General features: G+C 35.7%; 1 protein-coding gene across 4 annotated transcripts in view; it reads left to right on the top strand.

Moving 5' to 3' along the window:
- Auh (AU RNA binding methylglutaconyl-CoA hydratase) overlaps positions 1–17,513 on the top strand; it is a 155,749-nt gene that overhangs the window by 1,411 nt on the left and 136,825 nt on the right. For all 4 annotated transcript variants that reach the window (XR_006853791.2, XM_058582704.1, XM_058582701.1 and 1 more), the window contains exons 2-3: positions 16,402–16,469; positions 16,581–16,668. Coding sequence is in view for 3 of the 4 variants with exons in the window: in XM_058582704.1 (XP_058438687.1) it covers positions 16,402–16,469; positions 16,581–16,668 (156 nt within the window). In the remaining variant the exon portion in view is untranslated. The remainder of the gene's footprint in view (positions 1–16,401; positions 16,470–16,580; positions 16,669–17,513) is intronic.

Raw genomic sequence — 17,513 nt, forward strand, 5'->3', positions numbered from 1 at the left:
GAGGCATATGTAGTTATAGTGTGGTGTAGCAGGAAGAAGAGTAACAATTTCAGCTGGAAGACTGCACTGGCCCTGGGGTCCTTAGAGCCATGAGTGCAAGTCTTTGTGTTGGGATTTCAGTTATACTTGATGTACTGACAGCTTGTTAGATACAAAGATGATTGCAAGTACAGTGTATTCTGTGTGTTTTGATAAATGCATATTGAAAATAAGTTTGCACAGAACATCTGGTATGCCTTAAGTTAGGATTGAGAGTGGACAAAAAAGAGAAAATATTAGCATAAAATACAATTGTTATGTTTTTAGTTTATCCAAATGTAAATGTCAACTACTAGGACATCTTGGTTTCTTGAGAAAACTGACCCAGCCTCCTTTGAGGATTGGCAAGAATGACGTAGTCTTAGCTTATGTTACTTATGTTGTGCTTTGATTTACCACTGAACCAGTAATAGGTAGTGCAAAGAAAACTGTGAAGTCAAGGATATTACACCCAAAGGAGTGTCCCCGCAGCCTTTCTTACAGAGAGAAGTTCAAAATTTTGTGCTGTTAGTGGCTTTTAATGACTGAGAATTCTCCTGGGTCAGAGAAGCCCTAAGCTATTCTTGTAGACCTTTAGGTGGGGTAGGTGCAGAATATGTGAAACTTCCTCTCTTGTCAGGGTTCCATATTTGTAATTTGTTGCAGGGTTCCAGCTATCTAAGCAAGTTTCTTTAGTGATTGGTTTTTTTTTTTTTTTTTCATTTCTTTTTCTTTTTTTTTTTGGTACCGTGGATTCAACTCAGGGCACTCGACCACTGAGCTACATCCCCAGCCCTATTTTATATTTTATTTAGAGACAGGGTCTCCCTGAGCTGCTTAGTGTCTTGTTTTGCTGAGGCTGCCTTTGAAATCGTGGTCCTTCTGACTCAGCCTCCTGAACTGCTGGGATTACAGGCATGCGCCTCTGCGCCTGGCTTTTCCAAATTTCTTTAGTGGTTATTTCTTTCATTCTTGTTCATCCTACACAGTTTTAGAGCAGTAGTCGTGGCTTGCAGAGATTCTTCCTGGTTCTTTTTCATAGGTCTTTTGGCTTTCAGTAATTTCCCTTCCCAGTTTATTCTTCATATTGTTGTTGGGGTTGCCTTTTTTTAAAGCTAAGAATCATCCTCTGCTCAGTTAAAAACCATTAGTTGCTCCCTATTGCCTGCAAGTCCTTCTCAGCCATCGGGCCTTTACAGTCCATCTCCCTTAACTTTTAGCTTCTCCTGCTGTATTCTGTGTCGTGGTTTCTGCAAACACCTCCTGGAATGATCCTTCCTTTTCCCCTATGAATCTTCTCCCAGTGTGGCAAGCTTCTATAATTGTGACCATTTCAAAGATCTTGGTAAACCTGTTGGAATAACTTCTAGCAAAAATAGGGCAAATAAGCAAATGTATAGTGCAGAGTCATTCATGATACCTACTTCTTCAGTCATGATATTTAGATTGTCATGTCTTACCAAGTGTCTGAAATATTTCATGTTCTTCTTTATCTATGTTATCTAAGCCAGCCTCTTGGACTGCTACGGAGATCTGTAGTTGGTCTCCTTATGCTATAGAGGTCTGTAATTGGTTTTCCTATTTCTACTTCCTTTTCTTTTTAAATTTGTTCTAATTAGTTATACATGACAGTAAAATGCATCTCGACACATTGTACACAAATGGAGCACCACTTCTTCTTCCTGTGGCTGAATATGATGCAGAGTCACACTAGTAGTGTAATCATCCACGTATATAGGGTAATGATGCCCATCTTTCCTTTTCTTTTTAACAGGTTGATTAATTTCGTGTTTTTTCTGTTTTAAAAAATATATTTTGATATTTTTTATGTAAAAATAAAAAGTAAAGATATATTGATATATGTATATATTTTTTACTTTTTATTGAAATAATGATTCAAATAGCATACCATTTAATATTCAAAATGGATAGTTGCTTTAGTGTATTCAGTTATGTTATAACTATCAATAAAATCCAATTTTAGAAATCATTTTAAATCAAAATAAAAATAAACCCTATTGTCTTTGGCAGTGACTCTTCATTCAGCCTCTGTCTCCTGGTCCTAAAATAATGTTTATCTATTTTCTCTCTCAGTAGGTTTGTCTACTTTTAAGTCTATTCCTAGTATTTTTTTCTTTTTGATGCTATTGTAAATGAAATTGTTTTCTTAATTTCATTTTTAGATTGCTCATTGCTAGTGTATAGAGACAGTTGATTTTTGTATAATTGTGCAATTTTGATGAACTCATTTATTCTAATAGTTTTTTAGTGAATTTCTTAATAATACCTGTTATAAGATCATGTTATTTGCAAATAAGGTAATTTTACTCCTTTCTTCTCAATGTGAGTGTTTTAAGTTTCTTTCTCTTGCCTGATTTATGTGCTTGGAGCCTCCATGACAGTGTGGAATAAAAATACTGAGAGCAAACATACTTGTCCCTGATCTTGCTGAGGAGAGGGGAGGGAGCATTGATGTTAGTAATTTTTTTTCCTTGGTATATTCCCTTTACCAGTTGGGAAACTTCCTCAGATTTGTAGTTTGTTGAGTGTTTTTATGAGTTGAATTTTGTCAAATGTTTTTTTCTGTCGTATTGGGATAATCATGGTTTTTGTAATTAGCCTATTGTTGTGATAACTTCCACTAAATGATTTTCAAATACTGACCCAGACTTACATACCTGGAGTAAATTCTATTTAATTGTGTTATAAAATTCTTTTTATAGATTGTTGTATTTGATTTGCTTATATTTTGTTTGAGAGTTTTTATGTCTATGTTTATGAGAGAGCGTAGTCTTTAGTTTTCATTCTTGTAATGTCTTTCTTTGTCTTTGGTATGTGGATAATGCTAACTTGACAGAATGAGCTTGGATGTTTTCCTTTTGCATCTGTTTTTGGAAACGATTGTAGAGTTATGGTATAATTTTCTTGATATTTTGATAGTGGGATTTACCTGCAAAACTTTCTGGCTCTGATACTTTTGTTCTGGAAGCTTGTTGCTTATCGATTCAGTTTCTTTAATAGATATAGGCTCTTTCAGTTCTGTTTGTCCTTGTCTGTATTTATATTTTATCTTCCAAGGAGTTGGCCCATTAAATCTAAATTATCAAATTTGTGGTCATAAAATTGTTTATAACTTTCTTTTATTATGCATTTAATGGGGGGGAGGTCAGTAATTTGTATTTTCTCTCTCTTCTTTATAATATGCCTGGCTAGAGGCTTATCAACTTAGTGATCTTAAACAAAACAAAACAAAACAAAACAAAAACCAAACAAACCAGCTTTTGGTTTTGTTCACTTTTCTGTATTGGTTTCCTATTTTCACTTTCATTGATTTCTGCTAATTGAATTTTTTTCCTGCTTATTTTATTTTCACTTTATTTTACTTCTATCTGATTTTTGTTTTTGGTACTAGAGATTGAACTCAGGGTGTTTTACCACCGAGCTCCATCCCCAGCCCTTTTTATTTTTTATTTTGAGATGGAGGTCTCATTAAGATGCTGAGTATCTCACTCAGTTGCTGAGGCTGGCCTTGAACTTGCAATCTTTCTGCCTCCATGTCCTGAGTAGCTGGGATTACAGGTGTGCGCCATTTGCCAGACTGCTTCTCTTCTAGTTTCTTAGGGTGGAAGCTTAAATTACTGATTTTAGTTTTATTTGTCTAATGCTATAAATGTTCCTGTAAGCTCTGCTGCATGTCATTTGTTTTGATAAGTAAATTTTTGTTTACTTCTACATATTTTAAATTTTGTCTTGACACTTTTTTTCAAGATGTATACATTATTTAGAAGTGCCTGTTTAATCTCTAAGTATTTTGGAGCTGAGATTTCTGTTATTGATTTCTAGTTTCTTTCCATGGTGGTCTGAGAGCACACTTCGTATTATTTCTGTTCTTTTAAATTTGTTAAGTTGTGTTTTTGGCACATAATGTGGTCTTTCTTGGTGAATGTTTCTGTGAGCTTGGGAAGAACATGTATTCATTCTGCTGTGTGGGTTATTCTATATTCAACTAGCTTTGTTATTCAGTTTCATTTAGTTGATCAGTGGTGGTATTCTGTTCAGCTGTACCCTGATTTTCTGCCTGCTCTGTTACTTAGCAGAGAGTTGATATCTGCAGCTGTAATTCTGGATTTGTCTATTTCTCTTTGCAATTCTTTCAGTTCTTTTTTTTTTAAATATTTTTTAAATTGTTGATAGACCTTTATTTTTAAAAATTTATTTATATGTGGTGGCTGAGAGTTGAACCTAGTGCCTCACACATGCCAGGCAAGTGCGCTATGCTGAGCCCCAGCCCCAGCCCCCTTTCAGTTCTCAATTGACATAATTTGGTACTCTGTTATGCACAAATGTCATAGGGTCATTATGTCTTTTTAGTGTAGGTTGTTACAACTTAGTGTAACATTTTCAGGAGGCTTGGATTATATATGTGGTTATCAAACCGTCTTCTTTTGGTCAGTCCTTTTCAGTGGCTTATTCTATATAATTTATTAGTAATGATGATCGAGGTTATTGAAGTTGGCAAAATTTTTAGAAGTAAAAATATACTTTCCCATGATGAAATATAAAAGGCAGCATTACAGAAAGGTGCCACTTCACTTTCAGTCTCTTTATCAAAATTGAAGACTTTAAAACATCTAGAGTCTCTGCTGTGAATAACAGTAATTTTATTTACTGTCTTTCTGATTTGTGTTAACATACATTATTAATTTTTATAGATAATATCTGGCCTCCTTTTGATGTAAGATAAGAGAAGATTTGCTGCTCTAGTTTGTCTTCTGCCTTCCAATTTCTGGCATTGATAACACTCATTTATATCATCAAAATTTATGACAGTTACATTTTGTTCTCTTATCATAATTGTTATGCCTTATCTACACGTTGAATATAAACAGTGCTTATAATATTACTGATAACATTTTTGTTGATAATACCTTCACTATGTCTCTGGAATCAGTCTACTTCCTATTGTGACTACTACAGATGAAATCTGTGTAATTGTCATACTTTATATAAATCTCAGCAGTAGTGTCTTGATTGGTCTCCCTAAGTATATTCACCCTCTTTTTTTTTCTTTTGTAAATTGAGATGAAATTCATATACAAAATTTATCATTTTAAACTTTTTAAGTGTATAATTCAGTAGTTTTTAGTTTGTCTACCATGTTGCACAATTGCAGCCATAATCTAATTCCAGAATACTTTCTTTAAACTTTTTTACACACTTCTACATCCCTGTCTTCTATTGCCTTCTCCCCTCTAACCTTTGGAAACCTCTAATCTTTTTTCTGCTGGTATCGATTCACCTATACTGCATGTTTTGTAGAAATGTAATGGTACATGTGGGATTTTTTTTGGGGGGGTGGTGGTAATCTGACTGCTTTTCAGATTAGTATTTTCAAGGTTTTCCATGCCATAGCTTCATTCCTTTTTATGACTGAGTAATATTTCATCATATGGATACATCACATTTTGTTTCCACTATTTGGATATTATGAATGTTTTTGAACATTTGTGTATGATTATTTGTTTGAACATATGTCATGTGATAATTTTGTTTTTTTTTTTTTTTTAGAGGAACCATTGAACTGCTTACTGTTAACATATCAGATGTGTAGTTTGCAAATATTTTTTGGTGTTTCTTAATTATGAAATTTACCTGGTAATTCAAGATTGTGAAGGTACACACATGCACACACTCATACACACACACACATAGACTTCTAATAATTTTATAGTTTTAGCATACATTTGTATCTTTGATCCATTTTGAGTTAATTGCTGTATATGATGTGAGGAAGGGGCTCAACTCCATGTTTTTTTTTTTTTTTTTTTTTCCATGTCAGAATTACTTTTCCTACTACAATTGTTGATAAACTTTTTTTATTTTTATTTTTTGCCATTGAATTGTTCTGGCATCCTTGTCAAAGACCAGTTGACTTGTAAGTAAAAGGGTTTATTTCTGGACTCTGAATTTGTTTCCACTGATTTAAGTGTATGTCTGTCCTTTTGCAGTACTTCACTTGTTTTTTATAGTTTTGAAAGAGCTTTTGAAATCAGTAAATATAAGTCCTTGAACTTAATTCTTTTTTTAAATTATTTTTGATTGTTCTGGGTCCCTTGCTTATTAACTTATTCATTTCTGCAAAAATGGTAGTTGGAATTTTGGTAGAGATATATATGAAGATCAGTTTGATTGCCATTTTACCAATATTAAATCTTCCACGAACATGGGACATATTTTTATTTATTTAAGTTGTCTTTAATTTCTTTCAGTGATGTTTTGTTGTTTTCAGGATACAGTATTGAACTTTCTTGAATTTATTCCTAAATATTCTGTTCTTTGAAAATGTGTTCTTTTTTCATTATGTGGCAGCGTCTGGGCAGCCCCAGATGGCCCTGGGGAGAGTCCCGGACTCAAACTGCCACCGGGCACAGGGAGCAAGAGCCTGCGAGACTGTGCCTCTGTGGCGTCCTGCTCCCCAGGCGGGGGGCGGGGAAGAGCCGGGTGCCACTGCTTGGAAATTCCTTGCTGCGCCATGATTTGCTCCTGCACATGGCAGCCGCTGCACCGATTCACGCACCCTCCGGTAACGAAAAGTATTTAGTAATAGCCTTTTGCTGCAACTTTTTTCCTGATAATCCTTCTTCTTCTGAACTTTCTTTTTCTTTCTGACTAGAGTTCCTGGGCTCTTATCAACACATGCCCTAACTATTCTTGGTTCCACTGGGGTGCCTTTTTCCCTTAGTAATTTACTTCTCACCCCTTCCATATTTTCATCATAAAGACAATACAACATTTCAAGACAAAACAAGACACAAACATACTGTATCAATCTTCTCCATTTTCTCAAAATGGCCATTTTTCCTCTTGCCCTATCTGTCTAGGGACGAGCAGATTTGCTCCCGTCCTATCTGTGGATGGGCAGCTTTTTCTCATCAACTTACCCCCAGTGTCCCAGGGCTCCCCGTACGGGCCACCATCTGCTGCAGTCTGGCTGCAGCAAAATAACGGGGGGGGGGGGTGACGAGCAACTTGTGTAGATTGATACAGCAGGAGTGGGAGCCGTTTATAGTAGGACAACAGAGGTATTTATACATTTTGCACAGCTTATCTTAATTAACATAAACTAGATACAGCAGTCAACCAATAAGGAATCTCCATACTTAATGGCTCGCTGGCGTTACTTCACAAACCACTCCCTCTGGCATTTTGCCAGGCGCCATCCAGACTTGTTTACAGACTCTAACATTTCTCTGGCAAAATGCCAGGCGCCATCCTGACTTGTTTACAGACTCTAACAATAAGGTATTCTAATTGGGATCCCAATCTTGTGGTTGTACATGGTGTGGAGTTTCACTGGTCGTGTATTCATGAACATAGGAAGGTTATGTCTGATTCATTCTACTATCTTTCCTATGCCCTTCCCCCCTTTGTCTTTATTTCCCTTTGTCTAATTCATTGAACTTCTATCCGTTCCACCATGGTGTTTTAGCATCTGCATATCAGAGAGAACATTTGGCCTATGGTTTTTTGGGACTGGCTTATTTCACTTAGCATGATAGTCTCCAGTTCCATCCATTTACTGGCAAATGCCATAATTTCATTCTTCTTTAAGGCTGAGTAATATCCCATTGTGTGTATATTACATTTTCTTTATCCATTCATCTGTTGAAGGGCACCTAGGTTGGTTCCGTAGCTTAGCTATTATGAATCGAGCTGCTGTTGATTGATGTGGCTGCATCACTCTAGTATGCTGATTTTAAGTCCTTTCTGTATAGACCGAGGAGTGGATAACTGGGTCAAATGGTGGTTTCATTCTCAGTTTTCTATGGAATCTCCATATTGCTTTCTAGAGTGTTTGCACCAATTTGTAGTTCCACTAGCAACATTTGAATGTACCTTTTCCCCCACATCCTTGCCGACATTTATTTTTACTTATATTCTTGATAATTGCCATTCTGACTGGAGTGACTTGGAATCTCAGTGTAGTTTTACTTTGCATTTCTCTAATTATTAGAGATGTTGAACATTTTTTTCACATATTTTTTGGCCATTTTTCTCTCTTCTGTGAAGTGCTTGTTCAGTTTCCTTGCCCATTTATTGCTTGGTTTGTTTTTGGTGTTAGGTTCCTGAGTTTTTGTGTATCCTGGAGGTCAGTGCTGTGTCTGAGGTGGAGGTGTCAGACTCTCTCCCATTCTGTAGGCTCTCTCATGTTCTTGATCGTTTCTTTGCTCTGAAGAAGCTTTTCAGTTTGATCCACCCCATTTGTTGGTTCTTGATTTTACTTCTTGTATAAATAATTTCTTCTAATAATTTTTGCAGGCAGATCTACTGGCAATATATTTCCTCAACATCTTTTTTTTTTTCTTTTAATCTGAGAAAGGCTTATTTCTGCTTTGCTTTCAAAGGATATTTTTACAGTTTTAAGAAGTTGGAGGTTTTTTTTTCCGTCTTTCAACACTTTAACTATAGTCATGTGTTGCTTAATGGGGCACGCATTTTGAGAACTATGTCATTAGGTAATTTTGTCATTGTGTGAACATCATACAGTGTGCATAAACGTTGATGTTATAGCCTACATAGCTTGCTGTTTATATAGGATGTATTGGGTGTGCGTGTATTTTGCTTGTGGCTCCTAGGGCCATGATGAACAAAATAATTTGAGATTAAATTAAGCATGAGAAAAAATGATGGAAATCATGAGATGTGTTAAACATGCGCTATATCTGGTTACTGCCATTGTAACATAGTGTGCTGTTTTACAGCAAAATTCTATTAGTAGAAGGAGTGCACTCTAAAATAATGATTAAAGAAGTAGCATAGTAAATACATAGACCAGTAGCAGTCATTTATTACTATTATCAAGAATTTATTTGCTATACATAATTATATGTGCTATACTTTCATATGACCGGTGGCACAGTAGATTTGTTTATGTCAAAATCATCAGAAATATGTGAGTTATGTATTGTGCTGCAATACTGGGATGGATTTGACATCACTAGCTGACAGGAAAGTTTAAATTAGTTATAGTCTGTGGGACCACTGTTGTATATGTGATCTGTCATTGACTAGAATGTTCTCACATGGTATAGGCATGACTGTATTTCACTCCAGTCTCCTCTTGCTTACCTCATTTCTGAGGATAAGTTGTCTATAATTTTTTTCTTTGCCCCTTTTAGTTGAAATTGTGATTCTCTGACCTCTTTCTGGATTTTTTCCTTTGTCTTTGATGTTCTAGAATCTGAAAATGATGTGTCGGGATGGAGTGTTTTGGGTATTCATCCTCCTGATCTTCTGTGCCTTTCCTGAATCAGTGGTTAGTGTCTGTCATCAATTTGATATTATTGATCATCATAGTTTCGAATGTATATGTGATTATGTGTCTGTTTATGCATGTGTGTATTCATGTTCTGCACTGGGGGTGGAACCCAGTAAAGCGTGGACCACACCTTCAGCCCTTTTTGTTCTTATTTTGAGACGGGGTCTTGCCAAGGCTGGCCTCAGGTGCATATGCCACGGCACCCAGCTTGGTGAGTTTTCCTTTCCCTCTCTTTCTTTCTGCACTTCTCATTGTGTGTGTCACTGCTTTTGCTCTGCACTTCTTGGATCTGGCATCGTTTTCTTTCTTTTTGTTCTCCAGTTTGGTGCTCTCTGCTGTGCGCTCCTGAAGCTCACGATCTCTCCTTGGCTGGCGACTGGATTTCTCTGGAGTCTCTCTCTCCTACTTGTCCATGTGGAACTTCAGCAGTCTGCTCCAGCTTCCTTACCTCAGCAGTAGCTCTTGTGCAGATCCATGCCTTTTTATTTTATGTTATTTGTGTATCTATTTTATTTTTTTTAGTGGTTGCTGGACCTTTGTTGTACTCATTTATTTACATGCGGTGCTGAGAATGGAACCCGGTGCTTCACACATGTGAGGCAAGTGCTCTGCCACTGAGCCACAGCCCCTGCACTGAGGTTTACACCTTTGAACTTCTGCTCAGACAAGCCACATTCTCTGTCTCATTAATTTTGGGGGGCAGCAGTTAGTCCAGCTAGGCCTCTCTTTTCTCATAGTTCTACGATAAATTATTGTTTTTTCAGTTTCTTCAAGCTTTTTTTTTTTTTTTTTTGGTTAGAATTGAGTGACAATTTCTGCCATCTTAGGCTGGACTGCAAAGTGGAATTCCAAGTTCATTCTTTTTGATTTGTTGCAAATTGTGTTTTCTAATTTCATTTTTGGGATGTTCATTGTCAGTCTGTAATTATGTGAACTTTGCTGAATTCCTTTATTAGCGCTGTAGTTTTTTTGTGGATCTGATTTTCTCCTTATAGGATTATGTCCTTTATGAGTGGGAATTACTTCTTCCTTTCCAATTTGTATGATACTTAGTTTCTGTTTCCTTTTCTTTCCTTTTCACCTAATTGACTTGGCTAGAACTTCTTGTACCATGTTAACATGGCTGTGGTGAAAATAGGCATTCTTCTCATTCCTTATCTTTGAGAAAGACTTTCACTTTCATTGCTGAATCTGGTGATGTCAGCTGTGGTTTCTCATAAATGCCCTTTATCAGGTTGAGTTAAAGTTTCTATCTCTTACTAGTTGTTGCTTTAATTATTTTATAATCATCCAAGAGAGTTAGGCTTTGTCATATGCTTTTTCTACATTAGTTAAGATGATCATATGATTTTAAGAATTTTTTCTTTATTCTATGGATGTAGTGTATTACTTTGATTTTAGTATGTTGAACTTCTCTTGCATTCTTGGAATAAATCTCACCTGATCATGATGTCTAAAGCTCTTATTATGCTTTTGGTCTACAGTTCTTGGATCTGGATTGGTTTGCTAGTACAGACTGAGCATCTGTACTCTGAAAATCTGAAATCTGAAATGCTTCAGAATTTGTAACCTTTAGAGTTTTGGGCATGTTGCTATGAATGGAAAATTCCATGCCCTACCTCATGTGACAGATGGCAGTCAAAATGCAGGCAAACTAAAAATAGTGTGTAAAATTGCCTTCAGAATACTTATAGAAGGTGTATGTGAAACATACATTAGACTTTGGTCCTGTCCTGAAGACATCTCATTATGTATATGCAAATATTTTAAAATCCTAAAAAAATTTGAAATGTTTTCTGGCCCCAAGCATTTTGTTTTTTGTTTTCTTTTTTTTTAATGGGGGGGTGGGTGGGAAGGTATGATATGTGTTTATTTTTTTTAAAATTAATTTTTCTTATATATGACAGCAGAATGCCTTACAATTTATATTACACATATAGAGCACAATTTTTCATATCTCTGGTTGTATATAAAGTATATTCACGCCAATTCGTGTCTTCATACATGTACTTTGGATAATGATGTCCATCACATTCCACCATGATTTCTATCCCCCTGCCCCTCCTTCCCCTCCCACCCCTCTTCCCTATCTAGAGTTCCTCTGTTCCTCCCATGTTCCCCCTCCCTACCCCACTATGAATCAGCCTCCTTATATCAGAGAAAACATTCGGCATTTGTTTTTTGGGGATTGGCTAACTTCACTTAGCATTATCTTCTCCAACTTCATCCATTTATCTTGCTGTTTTCTGATCCATTCTTTGTATTGTGGCCTGAATAACCTTTTTTTTTTTTAAAAAAAAATTTGTTATATATGACAGCAGAATGCATTACAATTTATATTACACATATAGAGCACGATTTTTCATATCTCTGGTTGTACACAAAGTAGAGTCAGTCACACCCTGAATGGCCTTTTTTAAAGCAAGTGTGAACTTAGAAATAAATTTTTACAACTTGTTAAAAGCCAGTAGAAGAAATCTGTAGCAAGCATAACAATTGATGAAATGGCAGAAGCATTCTCATTAAAGATGTTGATAACATAAGGAAACTTGTAATCTTTGCAAATCGTCTGTATTCGTTTTGTAGTTCTAGTTAAAGTAAAATGGTAAGAGAAGGAAATGAGATATTTAAGTCATTACTGGAGAGAAAAATGTTACTGCCAACATTTCTAGATGATGATTGATCATGTCCTTGGAAGATTGAAGATAATAACTCATTAAATCTGTTAACTGTTCATAAATTTGCTAGGAAAATACTAAAGAAGATACCACAAAACTTTTCATATACTTATAATATGTGATTAGAAATTATAACTGAAATAGAAATAAAAGCCTTCACAAGAACAAATAGCCTTCCAAAACATGTGCTAGAACTATGCCTGAAAGACTACAGGTCCCCCCAAAAGAATGAAGGACCTAAAAATGTGGAACACTACACCATGTCCTGGAAGAAGATGACTTAATAGGCAAATAATAAAAATAGGTAATTCATAAAAGAGCTGATGAACATTTAACTTAGTTAACTTTAGTTCAGAAAATTGGTGAAACTTATTATAAAAGGACATTATTTTCCCATATATTGTCAGAGATTTATGATATTCAGTATTGAGTGGTAGTCCGGGGATTCTCAGTTAACGTATTTTTAGGAGGCTCCCTTTATTGTCCTGCTATGAAGTATATAGATAATGCAAGCTCCTTAAAACATACTTTAAAAAAAAAATCTCTAAATATAGTATGGAACAAAGGGAACCTAAATTATGGTAAAAACGTCAATTTCATAATGTAAGTTCAAAAACTGCTGGAATTAACTATGGTAGAATCATTTTGATGGAATTTTTAATAATGATATCAGCAGTATCTAGCAAAGTTTATGATAAAACATTAGTACTTAATGCACCAAAAATGTTTGTGCTAGAAGGAGAGATAGTAATTAGGTACTTGTGCTGTAAGTTTTACGTGTGTCATATCATTTGGTCCTCACACCATGTCTCTCCATGGCATTTAGAATTATTTGTATCTCATACCTCAAAGACATTTCAGCTTCCCTTTAATTCAAAACTGAACTCGGGAGCTTTATCCCCCTCCAGATCTCACATTGGTCATTTTTAATAGATTTGTTTCATTAAATGTCATTTCATTCTGTCCAATTGCTGGAGCCAGAAATCCTAGCACTTCTCTTCAGTTCAGTTAATCCTTAGTCTAGTCATCAGTGACTCATTTAAATTGTACCTTGAATAGCTCATGAATCCTTTCAGTTCCCTTTATTTCTACAACTGTCAGCCTCAGCCAAACCTGACATCTCCTGACTGGACTACAGAGTGTGCCTTGAGCTTCTATCCTGTGCACTTCTGGCTGATCCCCTTTCTCGTTTTGTGTGTGTGTATATCTGCTCTAGAGGTTACTCCTTGTTCTTAGGATAAAGGCCAGATTTTTAGCAGGACTTGAAGGGACATTGAGTCCCTCATTGAAGACATTGAGTTTTGTGCTGTCCTCTCCATTCTCCTCTCTGTGGACTGTTACTGATTTGTGCTTTTTCCTGTGGGAAAAATGGGACCAGGACTGATTTATGCCTTCTCCTGTGTTTCCTCTGCCTGGAATTCAGCCGTCTTCTGGCCTTCCCACCTTAATGCATTCTTTTTTTTTTTTTTTTTAATTGTTGGTTGTTCAAAACATTACATAGTTCTTGATATATCATCTTTCACACTTTGCTTCAAGTGGGTTATGAACTCCCATTTTTAGCCCATATACAGATTGCAGTATCACATCAGTTACACATCCATTGATTTACATATTGCCATACTAGTGACTGTCGTGTTCTGCTGCCTTTCCTGTCCTCTACTATCCCCCCTCCCCTCCCCTCTTCTCTCTCTACCCCCTCTACTGACCTTCATTTCTCCCCCTTGTATTATTTTTCCCTTTCCCCTCATTTCCTCTTGTATGTTCTTTTGTATAACCCTGAGGGTCTCCTTCCATTTCCATGCAATTTCCCTTTTCTCTCCCTTTCCCTCCCACCTCTCATCTCTGTTTAATGTTAATCTTCTTCTCATGCTCTTCGTCCCTACTCTGTTCTTAGTTACTCTCCTTATATCAAAGAAGACATTTGGCATTTGTTTTTTAGGGATTGGCTAGCTTCACTTAGCATAATCTGCTCTAATGCCATCCATTTCCCTGTAAATTCTATGATTTTGTCATTTTTTAATGCAGAGTAATACTCCATTGTGTATAAATGCCACATTTTTTTATCCATTCGTCTATTGAAGGGCATCTGGGTTGGTTCCACAGTCTTGCAATTGTGAATTGAGCTGCTATGAACATCGATGTAGCAGTGTCCCTGTAGCATGCTCTTTTTAGGTCTTTAGGGAATAGACCAAGAAGGGGAATAACTGGGTCAAATGGTGGCTCCATTCCCAGCTTTCCAAGAAATCTCCATACTGCTTTCCAGATTGGCTGCACCAATTTGCAGTCCCACCAGCAACGTACAAGTGTACCCTTTTCCCCACATCCTCGCCAGCACTTGTTGTTGTTTGACTTCATAATGGCTGCCAATCTTACTGGGGTGAGATGGTATCTTAGGGTGGTTTTGATTTGCATTTCTCTGACTGCTAGAGATGGTGAGCATGTCATTCTTCTCAGCTCACCTCAAATAGTGGGTAAGCTTTTGTTAGCCATCTCCCTTTGTCCCCAGACCATATCAGTTCTGGCTCTAAGTTACTATATAGCATATCTGTAGTAACACTTGTATACAACTTGTAGTGTATACAACATTTTGAATTATATAGTCTGCTGATTATTAATGTTTATCTTTCCCTCCTAGACTCTAGTTCTTTGAGGGCTGAGCACCAAAATGCATACTCAATATAGTTTAGCGAACACATCTCATGTTCACAGTTAGCTACTAAACTGAAGCTTAATGGTGAGCCATACTCATTGAAGTGTGGAGTTTGATTGCTCCTTACTGGCTAAAGGTTCTTAACCTCTTCAAGTCTTTCCTTATCTGTCAACTGAGAATAAAAGTAGTGCCTGCCTCTTGGGTTGTGAGGATTATGTGAATTAGCAGGGATAAGGCACTGGAGCAGTACTGGTGCATACTAATGTGCTCAGTTAGTGGAGCAGTTGTCATTCCTGTTGAGACCTACTCAGGGTCACGCAGTGTTTAACACACAGCCTGTCGTAGATACCAGTTCTCATGTTTTTCTCCATCAACTGAAATCATTTGGAATTCTTAAAACAACGGCTTTGCAGTTTCTTGAACAGACATGTGTACATTTCATTGTCTTTTGTTTTACTCAGTTAAAACTGAGGACCGTATTCAGCCCAGTAGAAGGGCTGATATATAGTGCAAGTTTGTGCTTACCCAGGAGACAAGAAGGCCGAGTACAGGTTGCATAGGATTTTGAATATCCATTTATGGTCTTTGAATTCATGTAGATTGAAATAAATTATTAAAAAATTTTAAGGAGAGAGGAATTCTATGCATAAGAATTGCTTTTAGAAAATTGATCTGCAGTTGGAGTGGGGGACTGTATTTAGGTGATAGTCTTTGATAGAATTAGGAGAGTTAGGAGGGAGATCTCCATTTTTATAAGATGATGATCTTTGTTTTATATAGATTGAATTTGAATTGCTCATAGGTTTTTAAAATAGGAATACCCTCAGGTTTAGTGTGTGGGACAGAAGTCAGGAGAAAAGCCTGGGGTTGAAATAAAGAGAATTATGTATTATAACAAAAAGCATTAGTGAGCTGTTAACTGGTATATCAGCAGAAAAATAGATCAGGTAATTTTTATATGTGACAAGGTTTTGTTAGCTGTTATTTCTGTGTACTGTATGCTTGAAGTGATGAAGCCCCATTTTAAGTACTGTCTTATAATCCAATTGTTCACTAATAAGTAACCTTCTCTAGTGTGTCTGATTTAGTGATTTAAAATTTAGTAAAATGTTACATTTTATCTTGATGATACTTACAGAGATAAATTGAAGGGTCATGAAGTTCTTCCCTAAAAGTAATGAACATTAAGCTCTAGTTTGATTTTATAAGTTCTTTAACTGTCATAGTTTTTTAAAAAACTGTTTATCTTATATAATGATGAGATACAAGATGAACAGTTTTTTAAAACTATGATAGTTATACAAAATACATGTATGAAGATGTGAATTTGGTATCAACATATATAATCAGAGAGATGATAAATTATGGCATGATGGTGTATTAAGAATTGTAATGTAAAAATAAATTTAAAAAAGGCATAAGTTGATGACTATGCTAATTAGCTTAATAAGGGCAAGCATTTCACCATGTATACACATTTCAAAACATCAGGTTGTATATTTTAAATATATCACTTTATTTGTCAGTTATACTTCAATAAATCCAGAAAATTAAAAAAAACTATTTATCTTATAAAGGAAACTAAATATGAAAATAAAGATGAATAAAGTCTTGCAGGAACCTTAAGGAGGTGGTAGGTTTGTTAAGTCCCGAGGTAGCTAGGTGTACTAGAGTCTGTGTTCTCTGTATATCTTACTAACTCAAGTGTTATGCTTTCCCCCCCTTCCCTTAACCAGGAATTGTGGTGCTTGGAATAAACAGAGCTTATGGCAAAAATTCACTTAGTAAAAATCTTATAAAAATGGTGAGTGTAAAAATTAAACTGTTTGCTTCTAATTTTAAGATATAGTATTAATATCAATCTGAAAATGATCTTTTTTTCTTTTTCCTTCTTGTTCTTCCTATTTTGGTTTAGTTATCAAAAGCTGTGGATGCCTTAAAATCTGATAAGAAAGTTCGGACTATAATAATCAGGAGTGAAGTCCCAGGGATATTCTGTGCTGGTATGTAAATGAATTTTATTGTGAAATTATATTTAAGGTTTAGTGTTTCCTCAGTAGTGGCCCATTTTTCATTCAAATGTTCTGTGGTTTTGGTTTAAACTTCATTACTGGCAACAACTCAGTCTGTTTTTCATGAGAAAAATAACATGTTTACTCTGTCAGCATTAGAATCTTTTGCAACATGTGGATTTGGTAAATTCTGTATTTACCAAAAAAATATTTTGAGTCATTAAAATTTGCTTGTGATGCATACATAAATCATATTTATGAAACATCAGTTGGGAAGGAAAAATTAGGTGTCCTACCAAAACATTATGCCCTGTATGTTAGTTGTTCAGAAGATACGCGAATTGACTGGCAGTTGCTGTCTCATCTCAGAGTTCTAAGTATAGATAATTTGCTTTGAAGATGGGTGTTTATGGTAGTATCCAGGTGGGGGCTGGATGTGTCTGTGCTATCTGCGATAGCAAAAGACAACTAATTCACATATACATTTTTGGTTTGTGTTGCATTTCTCAAAGCTAAACATCAAGTTATTTTGCATTTTCCTTATTTCCTAGTATTTCTAAGCCAAGATATTAAATGAATCTGTTTCAACAAGTGAAAAATGTGTGTGATCAAAATAAAAAAGCTGATAACATGCAGCATCATTATTATTATTTATTTGTTTACTAATAATCAAATAGAGACAGAAGTTGATTGAAGCATAAAACTATTTCAACAAAAATATAAATAGGGTAATTTCCTTGAAGTAATCAGACATTCAAGTCTGTGCAGTGTTTTATTCATTGAACAAATTTTTATTGAGTGCTTAGAATTCTATGTTTGGAACAGTTCTTAGAACA

Source organism: Marmota monax, unplaced genomic scaffold, assembly GCF_021218885.2.
Source record: "Marmota monax isolate L192 unplaced genomic scaffold, Marmota_monax_Labrador192_F-V1.1 WCK01_AAM20220418_F8-fsc00217, whole genome shotgun sequence".
NCBI classification, from domain to species: Eukaryota; Metazoa; Chordata; class Mammalia; order Rodentia; family Sciuridae; genus Marmota; species Marmota monax.